The sequence below is a fragment of the Brachycentrus maculatus genome, unplaced genomic scaffold, assembly GCF_059751285.1.
Source record: "Brachycentrus maculatus isolate JH-2025_06_01 unplaced genomic scaffold, ASM5975128v1 h1tg000381l, whole genome shotgun sequence".
NCBI classification, from domain to species: domain Eukaryota; kingdom Metazoa; phylum Arthropoda; class Insecta; order Trichoptera; family Brachycentridae; genus Brachycentrus; species Brachycentrus maculatus.
The window spans coordinates 182,907-197,485 of NW_028281130.1; the positions used below are offsets into that span (position 1 = coordinate 182,907).

The 14,579-nt window shown below is 30.1% G+C and overlaps 2 protein-coding genes across 3 annotated transcripts in view; both read left to right on the plus strand.

Moving 5' to 3' along the window:
* Positions 1-2,786: 2,786 nt before the first annotated feature.
* On the plus strand, positions 2,787-7,934 carry LOC148303181 (translation initiation factor eIF2B subunit gamma-like). Its single transcript, XM_088270392.1, has 5 exons — positions 2,787-2,865; positions 2,990-3,173; positions 4,473-5,302; positions 6,184-6,413; positions 7,595-7,934. The coding sequence occupies exons 2-5, from the start codon at positions 2,999-3,001 to the stop codon at positions 7,755-7,757; spliced, it is 1,398 nt and encodes a 465-aa protein (XP_088126518.1). The 5' UTR covers positions 2,787-2,865; positions 2,990-2,998; the 3' UTR covers positions 7,758-7,934.
* A 6,161-nt stretch (positions 7,935-14,095) lies between these two features.
* Positions 14,096-14,579, plus strand: part of LOC148303182 (pancreatic triacylglycerol lipase-like) — a 40,921-nt gene continuing 40,437 nt past the window's right edge. Inside the window, exon 1 of one of the 2 annotated variants that reach the window (XM_088270383.1) lies at positions 14,096-14,406. The gene's annotated coding sequence lies outside the window, so the exon portion shown is untranslated. The remainder of the gene's footprint in view (positions 14,407-14,579) is intronic. The other variant, XM_088270385.1, reaches the window with a different exon arrangement.

Sequence of the window (14,579 nt, forward strand, 5' to 3'; positions counted from 1 at the left end):
GTTGAAGTATGTTTTCATATATACCTATGTAGCATTTCAGGTCGTTACACGTAAAGAGGAATAGCATTCTATATTTGTTACGAAATATTTACGTAACATGTGTTAGGTTAGCGCATCGATTTCAAAACACTTTTTTTTTTAAATAAATAAACAAAAAACTCCTTTTACTACACCGCAGTTGTTCAAAAAACAATGAATATTTTAGTCAGCTCGACACTTTTAGGACCGGACTACCATACTTCAAAAGGAAGTTATTCAATGTTTTATAGATTGGAAAATGTAATTTCATCAAGATCCCTTTTATCTGTCAAAATAATTTTACCCATTAAAACCATTCGTTCATTTTTATTCAGTTATATACATTATTTAATTTGTAAACAAAATATAATAATATCTGGGAAATTTATAACCATATAGGAACCTAATAATATAAATATATCTGTGTATACATGTATTTATTTATTTTATTTTTATTTCTTTAAATATTTTTCTCTTATTTATTTATAGTATGTTTATATGTAATATATTTTATTTATGCATTTATTTGTGTATTTGAGTTTGTTGTGTTCATATTAAATATATGTGTTGATTGATATTTTTTTGTTTAATATATCGTTCTATATTTTTTTAGTAAATTTTCTTGAGCCTAGCTAAATAACAGCAACAAAAAATTGTACTATACACCATTTCCTTTTTGTATAAAAAGATAAAATAAGTAAACCTAATATCTAATGACTTAACAATAGATTATGCTTTTTTACGATTGAAAATTCCCGAGAAAAATAAACATTTTATAATAGTTAATGCCGGTGCTGACTTGAATAAATGAATATCATTAATCGCAAAAAAAAAACAATTTGATTAAACTAGTGTGGTAAGGATCAATTTCATACAAAATTAGTAAACACAACATGTATTCTAATCAAAAAATATTTCAACAACAAAAAATAAACAAAATAGATCTTTGGCTTTGCGCACTTATTTATATGACGAGCAACAGCGTTTCGTCTTAACCGACATCGTCAGACTGATCGTCGTTATCAAAATAAATATGTGATCAAGTTAGATGGCCAGTAGTTATGTATATAATAAAATAAAATTCCCCAGGGAATGTGAGTAGACGGACAGGCTTGATGTAAAATTATGTATAACTACCTATTTCGATATTTCAATTCCCACAAAAAAAATAATGAAATGACATTACGCGCGTGATTAAATTTTTAAATTTATATTTATGGTTGGTTTATTTATATTTTTGTGGTAGATTGTAAATTTATTTATTGGAACGGTATTTTTTTTCTAAATTATACAGTTTTTTGTTTGTTTGTGTTTTATCCTTTCGATTTTATGATAAAGACATAACTCTTAGTTACGTACTATCTGTTATATAGCTGTGTAATTAGAGTGTGTAATTTTAAATTAAATATGTATTTTTTTTTAATTTACAATATTTTGTTACAAGATAGATTTTTATAAAAAAAAATAACCAACATAAATTAATACACAGTGATGAGATTTAAACCAGTTCGTTTTTTCAAAAACCAGTTCGCCCTTTAGGTACTACCCCTACCCCCCCACCCTCTATAAAAAAAAGTTTTTACATTTATTCATTTATTTGTTTTATTTTTATTCTGCACATAAACAAAACATTCACATAACAACTGAGAATGCTCTAAATGCTATATATGCGTATATCTTTCACGGTATTCTTTTTACTAAATGTTTTTTTACCAATATTTTTTTTTTCGTGAGGTTCAAATATTTTTACGTGGCGATCCAAGTAAACCAATCGTGCTCCGATACATAATCTCAATCGGAATATTGTGTGACAACAAGGACCGGTTCGGCGAACTCTTAAAAAAATTAGGTACCGGTTCTAGCGAACCGGTGTAAACCGGAAAAATCCCAACCCTGGTTCTACATAATTTTACTGTCCGTCTACTAACATTCCTTGAAGAATTTCGTTTTCGTATTCACAAGTACTGGCCATCTACTTGATCACTTATATTTATTTTAATAACGGCGATCAGTATGACGATGTCGGTTACGACGAAATCCTCTTGCTCTTCATATAAATAAGTATACAAAGATGTTTTATTTATGATTTATCGTTGAAAGATTTTTAATAAAAAATACATGTTGTGTTCACTGATTGTTTTTTAAAATTGAGCATTTCCAGATTGATTACACCATTTATTTTTCGTTTAACTATATACATTTGCTCAATTCAGCGCTGGCTTTTCATATATTTACATGTTTATTTTTCTTATTTCCAAAAATTAACAATGAAGAAAAATGTAAAAATGAAAACCTTTTTTTAAATCAATAGAAATTAGTTATACTCATTTTATTTATTTATTTACTGAAAAATAACTAAGTATGCATGGTAAAATTGTTTATTGGTATTGTTTTGTGATGCTCGCGAATAATAATAAACAATATAGGACGAACGCATACTTCTTTATAATAAAAAAAAAAATAGGTATTTTATTGAATAAACTAACATTTATGTGACTGTAGCTAATGTTTTTATTCTAACTATTATATTATTAAAATAAAATAAAATCCTGGTTACAGGAGAGAAAAAAAAACTATTTCTTTGACATCGCAACCCCACAAAGTCATTTGTTCATGATGTTCATTTATACTTTGTATTGAATTTGCCTATGTAATTAATTTTTATTCGAAACGAAAAAAAACTTTGTACGTCACACTTTATATGCGTATGTAACCATAGACAAAAATATTTAGTTATCTTTTTTAACGCTATTTGTCTGTGAAAATTTACTGTCATGTCAAATATTACGAATTCTAGTTCTGTCATACAGGCTGTTTGCCAGATTGGGGCTTTGCATTCACTTTTATGTAATTATATTTTAATGATACTTTATAATTCAAATTCCTCTACTAAATGTACCGTTATGCAATATAATATTAATTTTATACTTACTATATCGAGTGTAATTTACGATAACTTCACGGTTTTTAGGTTAAATCAATGAAACTAGAACCTGCTTCAAAAATGTTAGAGTTTCAAGCTGTTGTAATGGCTGGTGGTCGTGGTTCTCGTTTACCCGATATTCCAGGTGCTCTTCCGAAATGTCTCCTGCCTGTTGGACCATATCCACTTGTTTGGTACCCTTTGAATTTGCTCGAACGTCAAGGGTTTCATGGTTTGTGCATATTTTATTTATATCATCTCAAAACTCTTGCTTAATTCCACATTGATTTGATTCATTTTTTGTTGATTGTAAATAACCCAAGTTCATATTTATTTTTGGAGTCACTTAAGGTTAATCATTATTACTTTTTGACATAACACGTCATCGACCCCATGGAATCTTCTTTTGTGTCATTAATATTACTTTACTATAAAAGCTTATAGAATTGTATAAAATATCCAATTAAAAAAATAGATATTATCGGTAGGCTTATCATAGTGGTTCATTAAGCGCCAGCAGTGGCTGCTAATGAGCATGTTCCATCATTTATTTAGTTTCTGCACGACATTTGCATCTTAAGTCCGTAATTTTTTACATTTTAGAAATAATGTGATTAGTGTTACCTTGAAATGATCAATAGTTCTAAAGGTTACCTATTATTTGAGAAAAATGCATCAATGTTATCATTCTGTGATTCATACGACAATGCACCTCCGAGCTAGCATGGTGCATTTCTAAGAACTTGAATCGGAACTGATGACTGGAATCGATGTACATTATGATGTCATAGTGGTGTAATGTATATACACTCGCATTCCTTAGCCTGCTCGGCAACGAATTATGGAAATAAAAATATAATGAGAGCATACAATAGACTATGGCGTACAAGAACCGGGCGGCAATTTCAAACACCTAAAACATACCAGCTCGCATCTGTCTGTCCTAACGCTAAAAAATGTAGAGAATTTCCGAGACACCATGTCGGTCGCGGAAAGGGAACCAAAGTGAGAATAAAACCAAAGGATGTTCGAGAGGGGGCCCCGTCATGGAGTTCCTAGTTACCGTGGTGTTAGAGTTGACCAGCAGTGTCGCCAGAGACAAGAAGAAGGCCAGGATCACCATCCCACCATCCACAGTTGGCAATCCACAATGACAAAGAGTTCAACAAGTTGCTCTCACTCAGGGAGGCATCCTGCCCAACATCTTGGCTATGCTTTAGCCCAAAAAGACCGAGAAGAAGGCACAACAATAATGCGGTGGCTCCACTTCCCCCCCCCCTCCAACCACAGACACGTTTTTGACACGTTGACGACCTACTTTAAAATATTTTTTGATCGATCATTATCATTTAAATATCATAATCCACATCTATAAAAGTGCCCTTGAGGTAGTTAGTAGTTCATGAAAATGGCACTGTATAAATTATATAAAATTATTTTTTTTATTTAATTTTTATCATCATTTATATATAACCTTGAAGGTTCTAACTCATTAATATTTGTTTTTAATCTTGTTTTGTTTTTATTTCAGATGTTATGTTAATCGTTCTAGATACTGAAAAAACTGAAATTGAAATTGCATTATCTAAAACAGGATTAAAGATCAAAATTGAATATCTATTGATTCCTTCGGAAAAGGACTGGGGAACTGCCGACTCTCTTCGTCATATCCATGACCGAATAGTAACGGATATAGTTGTATTGTCGTGTGATTTCATTACGGATGTTAACTTGGATAATGTTCTGGACTTGTTTAGGAAACATAATGCCGCTGCTGTGTCCTTGCTCTTCGATAACGGACCGCAGGAATATATTCAAGTTCCAGGACCCAAAAGTAAAGAAAAACCAGAAAGGGATCTAATCGGTCTGGATAAAGAAACGAGTCGACTTGTATTTTTAGCCAGTGCAAGTGATTTTGATGAAACGGTTGATCTTCCGAATGTTCTCCTGAAGAAACATCCAACCCTTAGTTTACACAGCAGACTACTAGACTCTCATGTGTATGTGTTAAAAAAGTGGTTGCTTAAGTTTTTACAAGAAGAACAACATTTCACCACTGTAAAGGGGGAACTTTTACCTTATATTGTAAAGAAACAGCTTTCCAGACCGGTACTACCTTTTGTAGATGATAAAAATGCTTCTGTTGCTCATGCAACTACGCATAGAGATATTTTTACTTTTGCTACTCAGGAAGGATTTGATGAAATCATTAAAAAAGTATCAACATACAATGATCATGTTTATGGAATGAAGGGATGCTATCATGATGACATTATAAGATGCTACGCTTATATACCACCGAAAGATAGTTTCGCTATCAGAGTTAACACATTGTCAGCATACTGTCTCATAAACAGTAAAGTAAGTTTCACAATAATAATTTTACCGAGTATTCTCTTTATTTTGAAAACATTTTGAAAACACTGATCATAATAAATATTAGTGATTTTCAGTGTAATATTTGTTTAGGAATTGTATCTGAAGTGCAGTACTTACCTTTTCTTCATGTTTTTAACTATCAAGATAACACTGCTTCGATACGATACAGTGTCCTATATACCATTGGGTGTGTATAAGGGTTAGAAGAATCCATATAAGGTCTTTAATATTGGTCGCCTGATATAAAAAAAAAATACATATAAATTAAACCTTGTTATATTGGTTGTTAAAAAGTGAAATTGCTTTATATTTATCACTCTTCGTTTTTTATTGGCTGCTGTTTTTGGTTTTGGTTTCAGCGATTTCAATGCTTGACGGAAATGCAGATTTCAACTTTTTCTTAATAAAAAAACAATTATTAAACAAATACTAGAGTTATATAATATGTGTAAAACAAATTAAAATTCATTGTGTTGAACAAAATTTTATTTCATGTATTTCAAAAACATTACGAGTGCACTGCGTATAACAATCACATTCTTAAAGATTGTGTATGCTTCGCTCTCCTATAAAATTGTGAATGGTGGAATTGGAGAGGTTTTTGAAATACAACTCTCAACTATTGTATAAGTGAAGTATATACATATATCTCAGTTTGCAGCAAATTTAGCATTGACCTATTTGGTTTTTCCACCATGCTATCAATCCCATTTCCCAATAAAAAAATTAGATTATTACAGACTGGGTATCAGACTTTGAACATTAAATTCAGTGTATAAGACACGCCATGAGGCTTATCCAATTTTAAATCCTGAATAATCTTCTAATTCTATCATTTCAATACTTTTCATGTTTCATTGCAGATTATGAAAAAATGGGAAACCATATCTAAAACAAATACATTGACCAGAATTCACCCAAACAGTGATGTTAAATCTAAACAAATAGACGATGAATCGGTAGTTGGTGAACAAACGTCAATTTGTGATAAAACTTCTGTAAAGTGCTCAATCATAGGAAGTCATTGCAAAATCGAAAACAAAGTACGACTGGCAAACTGTATTCTCATGAATAATGTTACTGTAAAAGAAGGGTAAGTTTCTTACAGTAGAAATACATATGTAACAAACCAATTTTGACGTAAGTCAAGACAGAACACAAAGAAATAACTAAGCATAATTTCAATCACTGAACTTGAATATACACTTTTTTTATGTATATTCAAATTACAATGATACATAACTCAAAAGATAGCATTAAAATAAGACGAAATTGGATTATTAGTTCTTCTGGGCCACCTGTACAGATAATTTTTTTAGATGTGCCTTCCAACTTTTAAGAAAAAAAGTTGTTGCTTTGAAATTAAATCAATATTAATTTCGAATTGAATAATGTATTTCTCATATGTAAAAATATTTTTTGGTTATTATGTTTCTAATCATTTTACTATTTAACCTAATGTTTTGATATTAATCAATCAAAATATAAAGTGGTAATTTAAATAATGAATGCTTAAACGAAATCCCATTTTTTTAGGAATAAATGTATGTACTTCGTTGATTAATTGGGATCTATTCATCATGAACGTTTTCATCGCCTGAATTGCCATTAATGTCTAGATTATTTTTTTCTGAACATGATGTGAGTCAACTTTCAGAGATCGATTACGACTAAGCTTCCCTCGACATTGATTAATTTATTATATTCCGTTTATATTTTTTTCTGTTATATAGTTATACATCATATACTTCTCACATTTTTACTAAAATGCTCTTTTTCAATTCCAACAAATAAAATTCACATTTGAAAACTTTAATACTATGCACAGTTTCTTCTATATGTAACATTTAAAATTAAAATATCTTGTCAAAAAAATTGGCTACTGCATTAAAATAATGTGTACTGGCTCGTAAAATATATAGAAATCTTTGGAGTTATTACCCGGACTACTACTACTTAATATTACTGAAACGTTGCTAGCCTAAAGAGATACATTATTAAACCTTCTAACTCATTAAAAAAATCTATAGTTATATGTTACCATTGAAATAAAGTTTGATTTTTCATTTTTAGTTTCCTCGTCTATGAATAACTATGGATGTAAAAATAAAAAAATATGTCCCTCAGATTAAGTGTGTACAATATGCTATGCTAAATTTTGAATCCTGTGAAAAAACTAATTTGTGACGTATCATTAAAATAAGACGAATATGGTATGGTTTATGTCCTAAAGTTGTCACAAGTAATATACATTTTTAACATTTTGTATTTCAGATGCCAATTGCAAGATTGTGTCATATATTCTGGGGCGACTATCGAACAAGACTGTCTCCTTAAGCTTTGTATTGTGGGAGCTCAGTGTGAAGTTCAACCTAAAACTCAGGCACTGCAACAAATTTATTCTGAGTCGAGTGAGAGTATGATTACCCTGGGATAATAATTTTCATAAAATAATTACTTACATGTACCATAATATTTATGTTTACGTTCTTTGATTACTTCATTTGAATATGAATAAAATACTAATGTACATAAAAATCTGTGAATTATTTACATAATAAATATAGCCGGTTTAAAATGTTGTTTCTAACTTCATCCGGCTCACTTTACAAAATAGAGCAAAAACTTTTATTTAATAATGAGTATTATTTATTCACCAAATGGAATTCTAAAATATAAAAAAATATTAAATAAATAAAACATTTTTATTTATGCCTTGGCAATGAGAATAGCCTGGAACGACTGTTTGTGATCGGTAGCCTGAAGGGAAAGAAAGGGAGAGGAAGATCCCCACACGATGGGCCGTTCAAGTTAAGGCAGCAGCAGGCACCTCGGTGGTTGGAGTGCTACGTGCAGCGCAGTCAAGGGATAACTGGAGACATTGCTTCCATAAGGGTCACAACCCTCTGTAATGAGGAGTAAGACAGAAAATAAGAATTTACGTCTTCATACATGTTGAACACAACAAAGTGTTTTTTTTGTATAAATTTTTTTTTAAAACAATGGTTTATTACAATTTTTATCTTCTGCAACGTAATCCAGGTGGAGTAAGACACTTTATGAATCAAGCCGACAATATGTGTATTGTTGGCCTAACCTATCCAAGAGTGTGGACACACTTTATTTTAAAATTAAAATTTATCTCAAAGGATGGATGACCGTGTTATATCCGCACTTTAAAAAATCTTTGATAATCATTGTGGGTTTCTTTGCACACATTCTTGAAGTTATTATTACGTGGAATACTATCTTTACAATTTACATTTCTACAAAATGTATCTTTTTTCTTTTTATTCATAAATAATTATTTGCCATCTTGTTATATGTGCTATTATTTCATTTTCATAATCTGCCGACTAAAGTGGATTGTATTTAAAAATAGGAATCAAGTTAATGCAAAGTCTGCGATCATAAGCTAACTCTTTATGATATGTATGTGTTTCAGTAGCACTATTGGGTGATTAACTACTACAATCTTCATTGTTATTAATGCTGCTTTGGTTACAAACAATCCCTCTGTGGTTAAAGCTAGTATTTGTGTTCATGACTTGAATGCACCCAAAATATTGCATGTTTGATTTCACAATATTTACATATGAATTCATTTTGAAATATCGGTTATGCCTAAAATGTGGCTTCATGGTGTTACCTCCACCTAGGAACTAACGTCAGTACTGGTTATATGTACGCTGAATTGCATTCCCTACTCAGCATCATGCTTAACACATTTTATGTACCGGCATGATTTTTATATAGACTTTCATGGAGTATTTTAGCCTGGCATGTCATTTTTTGGATAAAACAGTGTCCGACATTTCAACCATAAGTCACCTTTGGGGTACTGTTACCTAGTTATACCAAAAAATAAAACATATAGTACTGGCATCTACAGCTTGATGTTATATACTTCTTTGCTTTATTAGCTAGTAGATCAGATATTAACACATCGTAATAGGGGGGGGTCCAAAAACAATAGACTTAAGCCGGATGCGGGCGTTTTTTTGCAATTAGCGCAAAATATATAACTTACTAAAACTAGCACAATTTCTAATCCAAACATTTTTGATTAGAATATTCAAAGAAGTTTTGCGTAATGTTTGGTCATCATAGATAAAATAACAAACAATCTCATAATGTTATAATTTTATCATACTTCTAAGCTGAATGTATACACCTGTTATCAATTTAGTAAATGGCACTACACATATTTTCAATTTGAAATATTCCCAATAAATGATATCATGGTTATCCATTCCATATAATTAAATGATTGCTTGTAACATAAATAATAATAAAAATATATGATAAATAATTATCATTTAATATCTATCTGGATCGAATGACGGGGGTTGATTTTATTGGTCTATGAGATGATTTTTTGTTTATCAACACAAACTTCCACCTTTATCTGTCAACGAATGAGAACTTATGATTATTAGTTGCGGGGTTATTATTACACGCCAACAAACAAACCCGTAATATGTCGTATCCCGCAAACAACGGCATTTGCCGGGTCCCGCCTTTAACCCACAGTTCGCAATAAACGACATTTGCCATTTCCCGCAAACAATGTGTTAACAGAATTATATTTTAATAATTTAAGGAATGAACTGGTTAAAATTCTGTTACGAATTCTTAAAGGCAATAAAAATTACTTAAAGGCATATAAATTCAATTTAAATTTGAAGTTATGTAAAAAAGTTAATCAATTTATTACTCGAGTTAGATTGGTAGTGTTTTAAATGTTTGTGGAAAAGAAAACAAATGAGGATATAATAAAATACTTGAGAAATGATACAAATATACGTGTCGCTTACATTCAAAATCCGCCAGATCCAATTTTATAAGATTTTAAAATAAATACTCTATCGGAGTCCAAATTGTGGGTTTTACTGTTTAAAATATTTATATACTTCAAAACCCTGCTAAAAAATACTTAAAAACAGCGTTGTATTTCAAATGCCGTATATTCATGGAACTTGCCTTCTGACCTGTATCGGCCAATCAGAGAGCGGGGATAGGTCAAAAATTAAGATGACGTCATTATTGGTTTGTGCCTCGTGTTTTTTTTATATGTAAATACTGAAAAAAATGGGAAATTTCTCTATTTCATAATATATTATTTAAAGATAGATAAATCTTTGTAACATAAACGTTACCCGGAGAATTTATATTTTTTGTAAAATCGACTTACATGGATCTGGTGGATATTGAAAATAGGCGACACATACAATAATTTCACTTCTTCTGCACAATAATTTCAGTAGATAGACCAAAATGGGAAATTTTTATTAGTTCCATGTTATACATATTGCCTACAAATGGGCGTATTATATACGAAGGGCATACGTATTATATGTATGTATGTACAATATAAGAAATGAAAAGAACTTAAAATCAAATAAGAGAGTTTTTCTTTTATACCTGAAATTATTATTTACAAAAACACATGAATATTCAAGGTAAAAAAATAGGATTATGTATACGATTAAAATAATAAAAAAACGGTATTTTAATATAATTTCTGTTACATATGCTAAGTATATATGTATATACAAACCTTTTGTTTTTCTTTCATTAGTATTTATTACACCGTCCATATAAATAGTAAGAGCATACGAAAATATTGTATTGTATTTTTATTATGATTTCGTCCTTATTATCATTATGATTTCGTTTGAGAATTGTATATTTACAATTTTATTAATCCTACAATTGTTTGTTCACTATCAATTTTTGACGAGGTATTTTTTTTACATCCACTGAGAAAAACACAAATCGCTAAAGTAATTTTTATAATATGTACATACGACTTTCTTGTGAATTCGCCAAAAATCATCGAAGCGAATCAAAAGCAAAAACGCTGAAAACTTTCAAAGTTATAGACTTAAGTTTTCTTTTGTACTCGCTGTTTTTGTTGATGACTTGAGTGGACATTTAGTTTCGCCGTTGTATTTTAAAAACAAATCTATGTTTTACATTTTAACTCTTAATTTTAATTGACCACAACTACTGGCCGTATAACTTATAAGTGCGTTATATAAGAATTATGTCTTCATAAACCCTACCTTTATGAGGTAATCTACCGACTAGATTTGGTAAATATTGGAAAACATTGGTCACACGTGATAAATTTATATGTAACAATGAACTTCTTCGTCTTCCATCCTTTATCTTTTTACGATTCAAAAATAAAGATGATTCTACCCATTCAATTTTAGTAAAAACATTACTTGGCTACATTTCCATTTCCTTTTTATTATATTTTGTCAACTGCGTTTATTTTATTCTATTTCACTCTGTATTGAAACAGTACTAAAATGTCGTTGGCCAAATTATCATGCCAGTTTCGGTATTATATAATTTAAAGTAAACTTGAATTAATATTTCCTACAAATAGAATAGCAAATTATTTATTCTTTCAATGTACAATTTACTAGAAATTTTATTAAATACTAAAATAAAATAAAAATATGCAGTGACGAAAAAATATAAATATTTTGTTAGCTCGTTTTGCAGCTTTCACTTATCTTTTTAAAACTTACATTTTTGTCTAGTTATGGTTTAGGTACAGTAAAATATTTTTATTTGTTTATATATCTGAATTATCTTCTCACGTTTCTATTCAGTTTTACGGCTTCCACATGTTTTAAATATCGTTTAAATAGCTTTATAAGATACCAAAAAACCTGAACAAACAAACAAGTAAGCATCAAATACGAAAACTTAAATTTTAAGGGAAAACTGCTATCTATTCGAAATGAAATTGTGTCGGGTTGTGGTCCCGTGGTTAGTGTCGCAGACTATTAAGTCAGAGTTTCTCGGTTCGAACCCGCTCTGCCACAATTCGATACCTATTTCTAATAATGAACCGCTCAGGCTCACAGAAATAGTATAAAATTGAAATATTTATATATATAATAAAATAAAAACACAAATATTTCTCTTAAAATCAATTAATTAATCTATGTATTTTTTTTCTCTTCACCTCGAAATGTCCGGCGCTTTTCAGGAATGTTTATACCATTTTACTCACATTATATCGACTACTCAAACATTAACTTTATTTCGCTAAACATCGTATGTAACCTGTAAATAAAACATGATGATGTACTTTTAAAATTAGAATATTAAAAAAATGAGGTGATTTAAAGATAATCATGAAATATGACAAACAATTTAGCAGGTAAGCAATTGAATAGCCTCATATGTATATTGTTATGGATTTTATACAGAATTAGTTGATAAAAAAGGCGGAAAATATTTTATTTCGTACGTATACCATACAATTTCGCTCACCTTATTATGAAGTTTACTTATTATGATTTTTATGTAATTTTCGTTTTTATTAGTAAAGAACCTACAGTTCCTCTCCAAATTTTATTCCAATACAACAGTAATGTTCTCTTCTTCATATTGATCTGATTTTCAAAAATATGGAGCTGAGACTAATGCTGAATGCAAAACAATAAATATATTTATGTAAAAATAATACGTTGGTCCAGAATACAAAAATTAATGTATGGTAGGTATAATCAGTAGCTAGACTACATTATCGTGTTGAATTCTAAAGAACTTATTTTCACGCACGATGTTCTTTTGCTAACAGATCACACTAACAAAAGAGTAATATATAGTGTGTTATAAAGCTATGTCATTGGAGATTTTCAAGATGGAGACATTGAACTTTATACCAATTTCTTCAACACTACTCGAAGGTTGTACCTAATAATTTTTTTAAGTTTTATACCTTTATCAGTATTATGACGTAAAATCTCATTTGTGTTCCTCTGAAGCATGTTGTCCATGTTTTTATTTCCAAGGATAATCGCATGTAATTTTTATATCAATGTACTTTACATCCTCAATATCCTACCTGCATACGAGCATCTAAAATAGACGCTTTGCGGGTTATTCCTTTAAAAATTAAAAATAAAAATAAAAATTTGAACACATTTGTAGTTTTCATTTATAAAATACCATATTTTGTCAAATTGTTCTTGAAAAAAATTTAAAAAATATTATTTTATAATAAATATCAATATTTTATGTAAGTTATTATATTAAAGTATTTTTTATTAATATTAAAGTATTATTTATTAATATTAAAGTATTATTTATTAGGGTAAAGTTAGTTCATACTGTGTAGTATATTTAAAACCAAGTAAATTACAAAATATTAAAAATCATGAAAGTCATTTAATCTCATACTCATTATATGAAGTTAAACTTTACTTTTTTACTCTATATCGATAGATAAAAATGAATGAATGGTTACATGAATGATAATAACGGTATACACAAATAAGCGCTCTCCAGCGATATTTATGAAAACTGCCATATATAAGAAGTTAGTTAGGAGAACTCACGTGCAATCCACGTTGCAGGATAGAATTTCCTTTTGGATGTATGTGTCTCAATTTAAAAAAAAAACTTTGTTCTTGCTCTTTCTTGGTTCAATTTAAAATGCAATAAAATATAAAATGTTTATTTAAAGCAAAGGCTGAATTTTCTTATAGCAATGGGTGAAAATTGTAAATAAACGCACTCGAAGTCGAGAAGGCGCCGCGCGCCGCGCGCCGCTTCGCACGTCAGCGCCGATCGGTCGGTCGACCATTCTACACCGGCTTGCGCCAACGTTCAGCTGCAAATCTTGCACTCTGCACATTTCCAACCAACTTTCTTCGCCCATCTTCGCGTAACATGGAAGGACGATCGAGAAGGTCTTTCCAAGAGAGTACACTTTGTAGATTACAGCTCTTACTAAACTCCATTCTCGTGTTGACTTTCGAACGAGAAGCGCGCTTCCGCCGCCTTCCGTGCCGCGGGCAGCTACCGACTCAAATCACTTTAGCATTACCAACCGACGTTACACAACGAACGCCAAAAGAAAACGAAATCGTTTCCATGTAGTACGTGTTTGTTTACGTTGTTATGAACATCGGAGACTGATTTCCAAGTGTTCTGAAATCTAAAAACGCGAATATTTGTCAGAAAAGAAACCGCGATATAATATTACATAGTGTTATCAAAAGAAATTGTTAAGCTTTCTCGAAGCTTATTTTTTGTGAACAATTCGAATACTGGTAAGTAATTGTAGAAATTTTAGACATAAACACATGTGTACATAAACATATTTGTATATATTTTTTATAATTCATAACACAGTTACATGATATTTATAAAAGAAAAATCTCGCAGTTTTATTTATTTATTTATTAGGGTAAAATAAACATATTCCATTTAAAATTAATAATGA

What these genes read in the sequence shown, in the direction of transcription:
- LOC148303181 (XM_088270392.1), top strand. Translation starts at nt 2,999, where the DNA reads ATGAAACTAGAACCTGCTTCAAAAATGTTAGAGTTTCAAGCTGTTGTA. An exon ending in ACTGTCTCATAAACAGTAAA is followed by an intron (nt 5,303 to 6,183) that starts GTAAGTTTCACA and finishes GTTTCATTGCAG; the next exon opens with ATTATGAAAAAATGGGAAAC. An exon ending in AATGTTACTGTAAAAGAAGG is followed by an intron (nt 6,414 to 7,594) that starts GTAAGTTTCTTA and finishes TTTGTATTTCAG; the next exon opens with ATGCCAATTGCAAGATTGTG.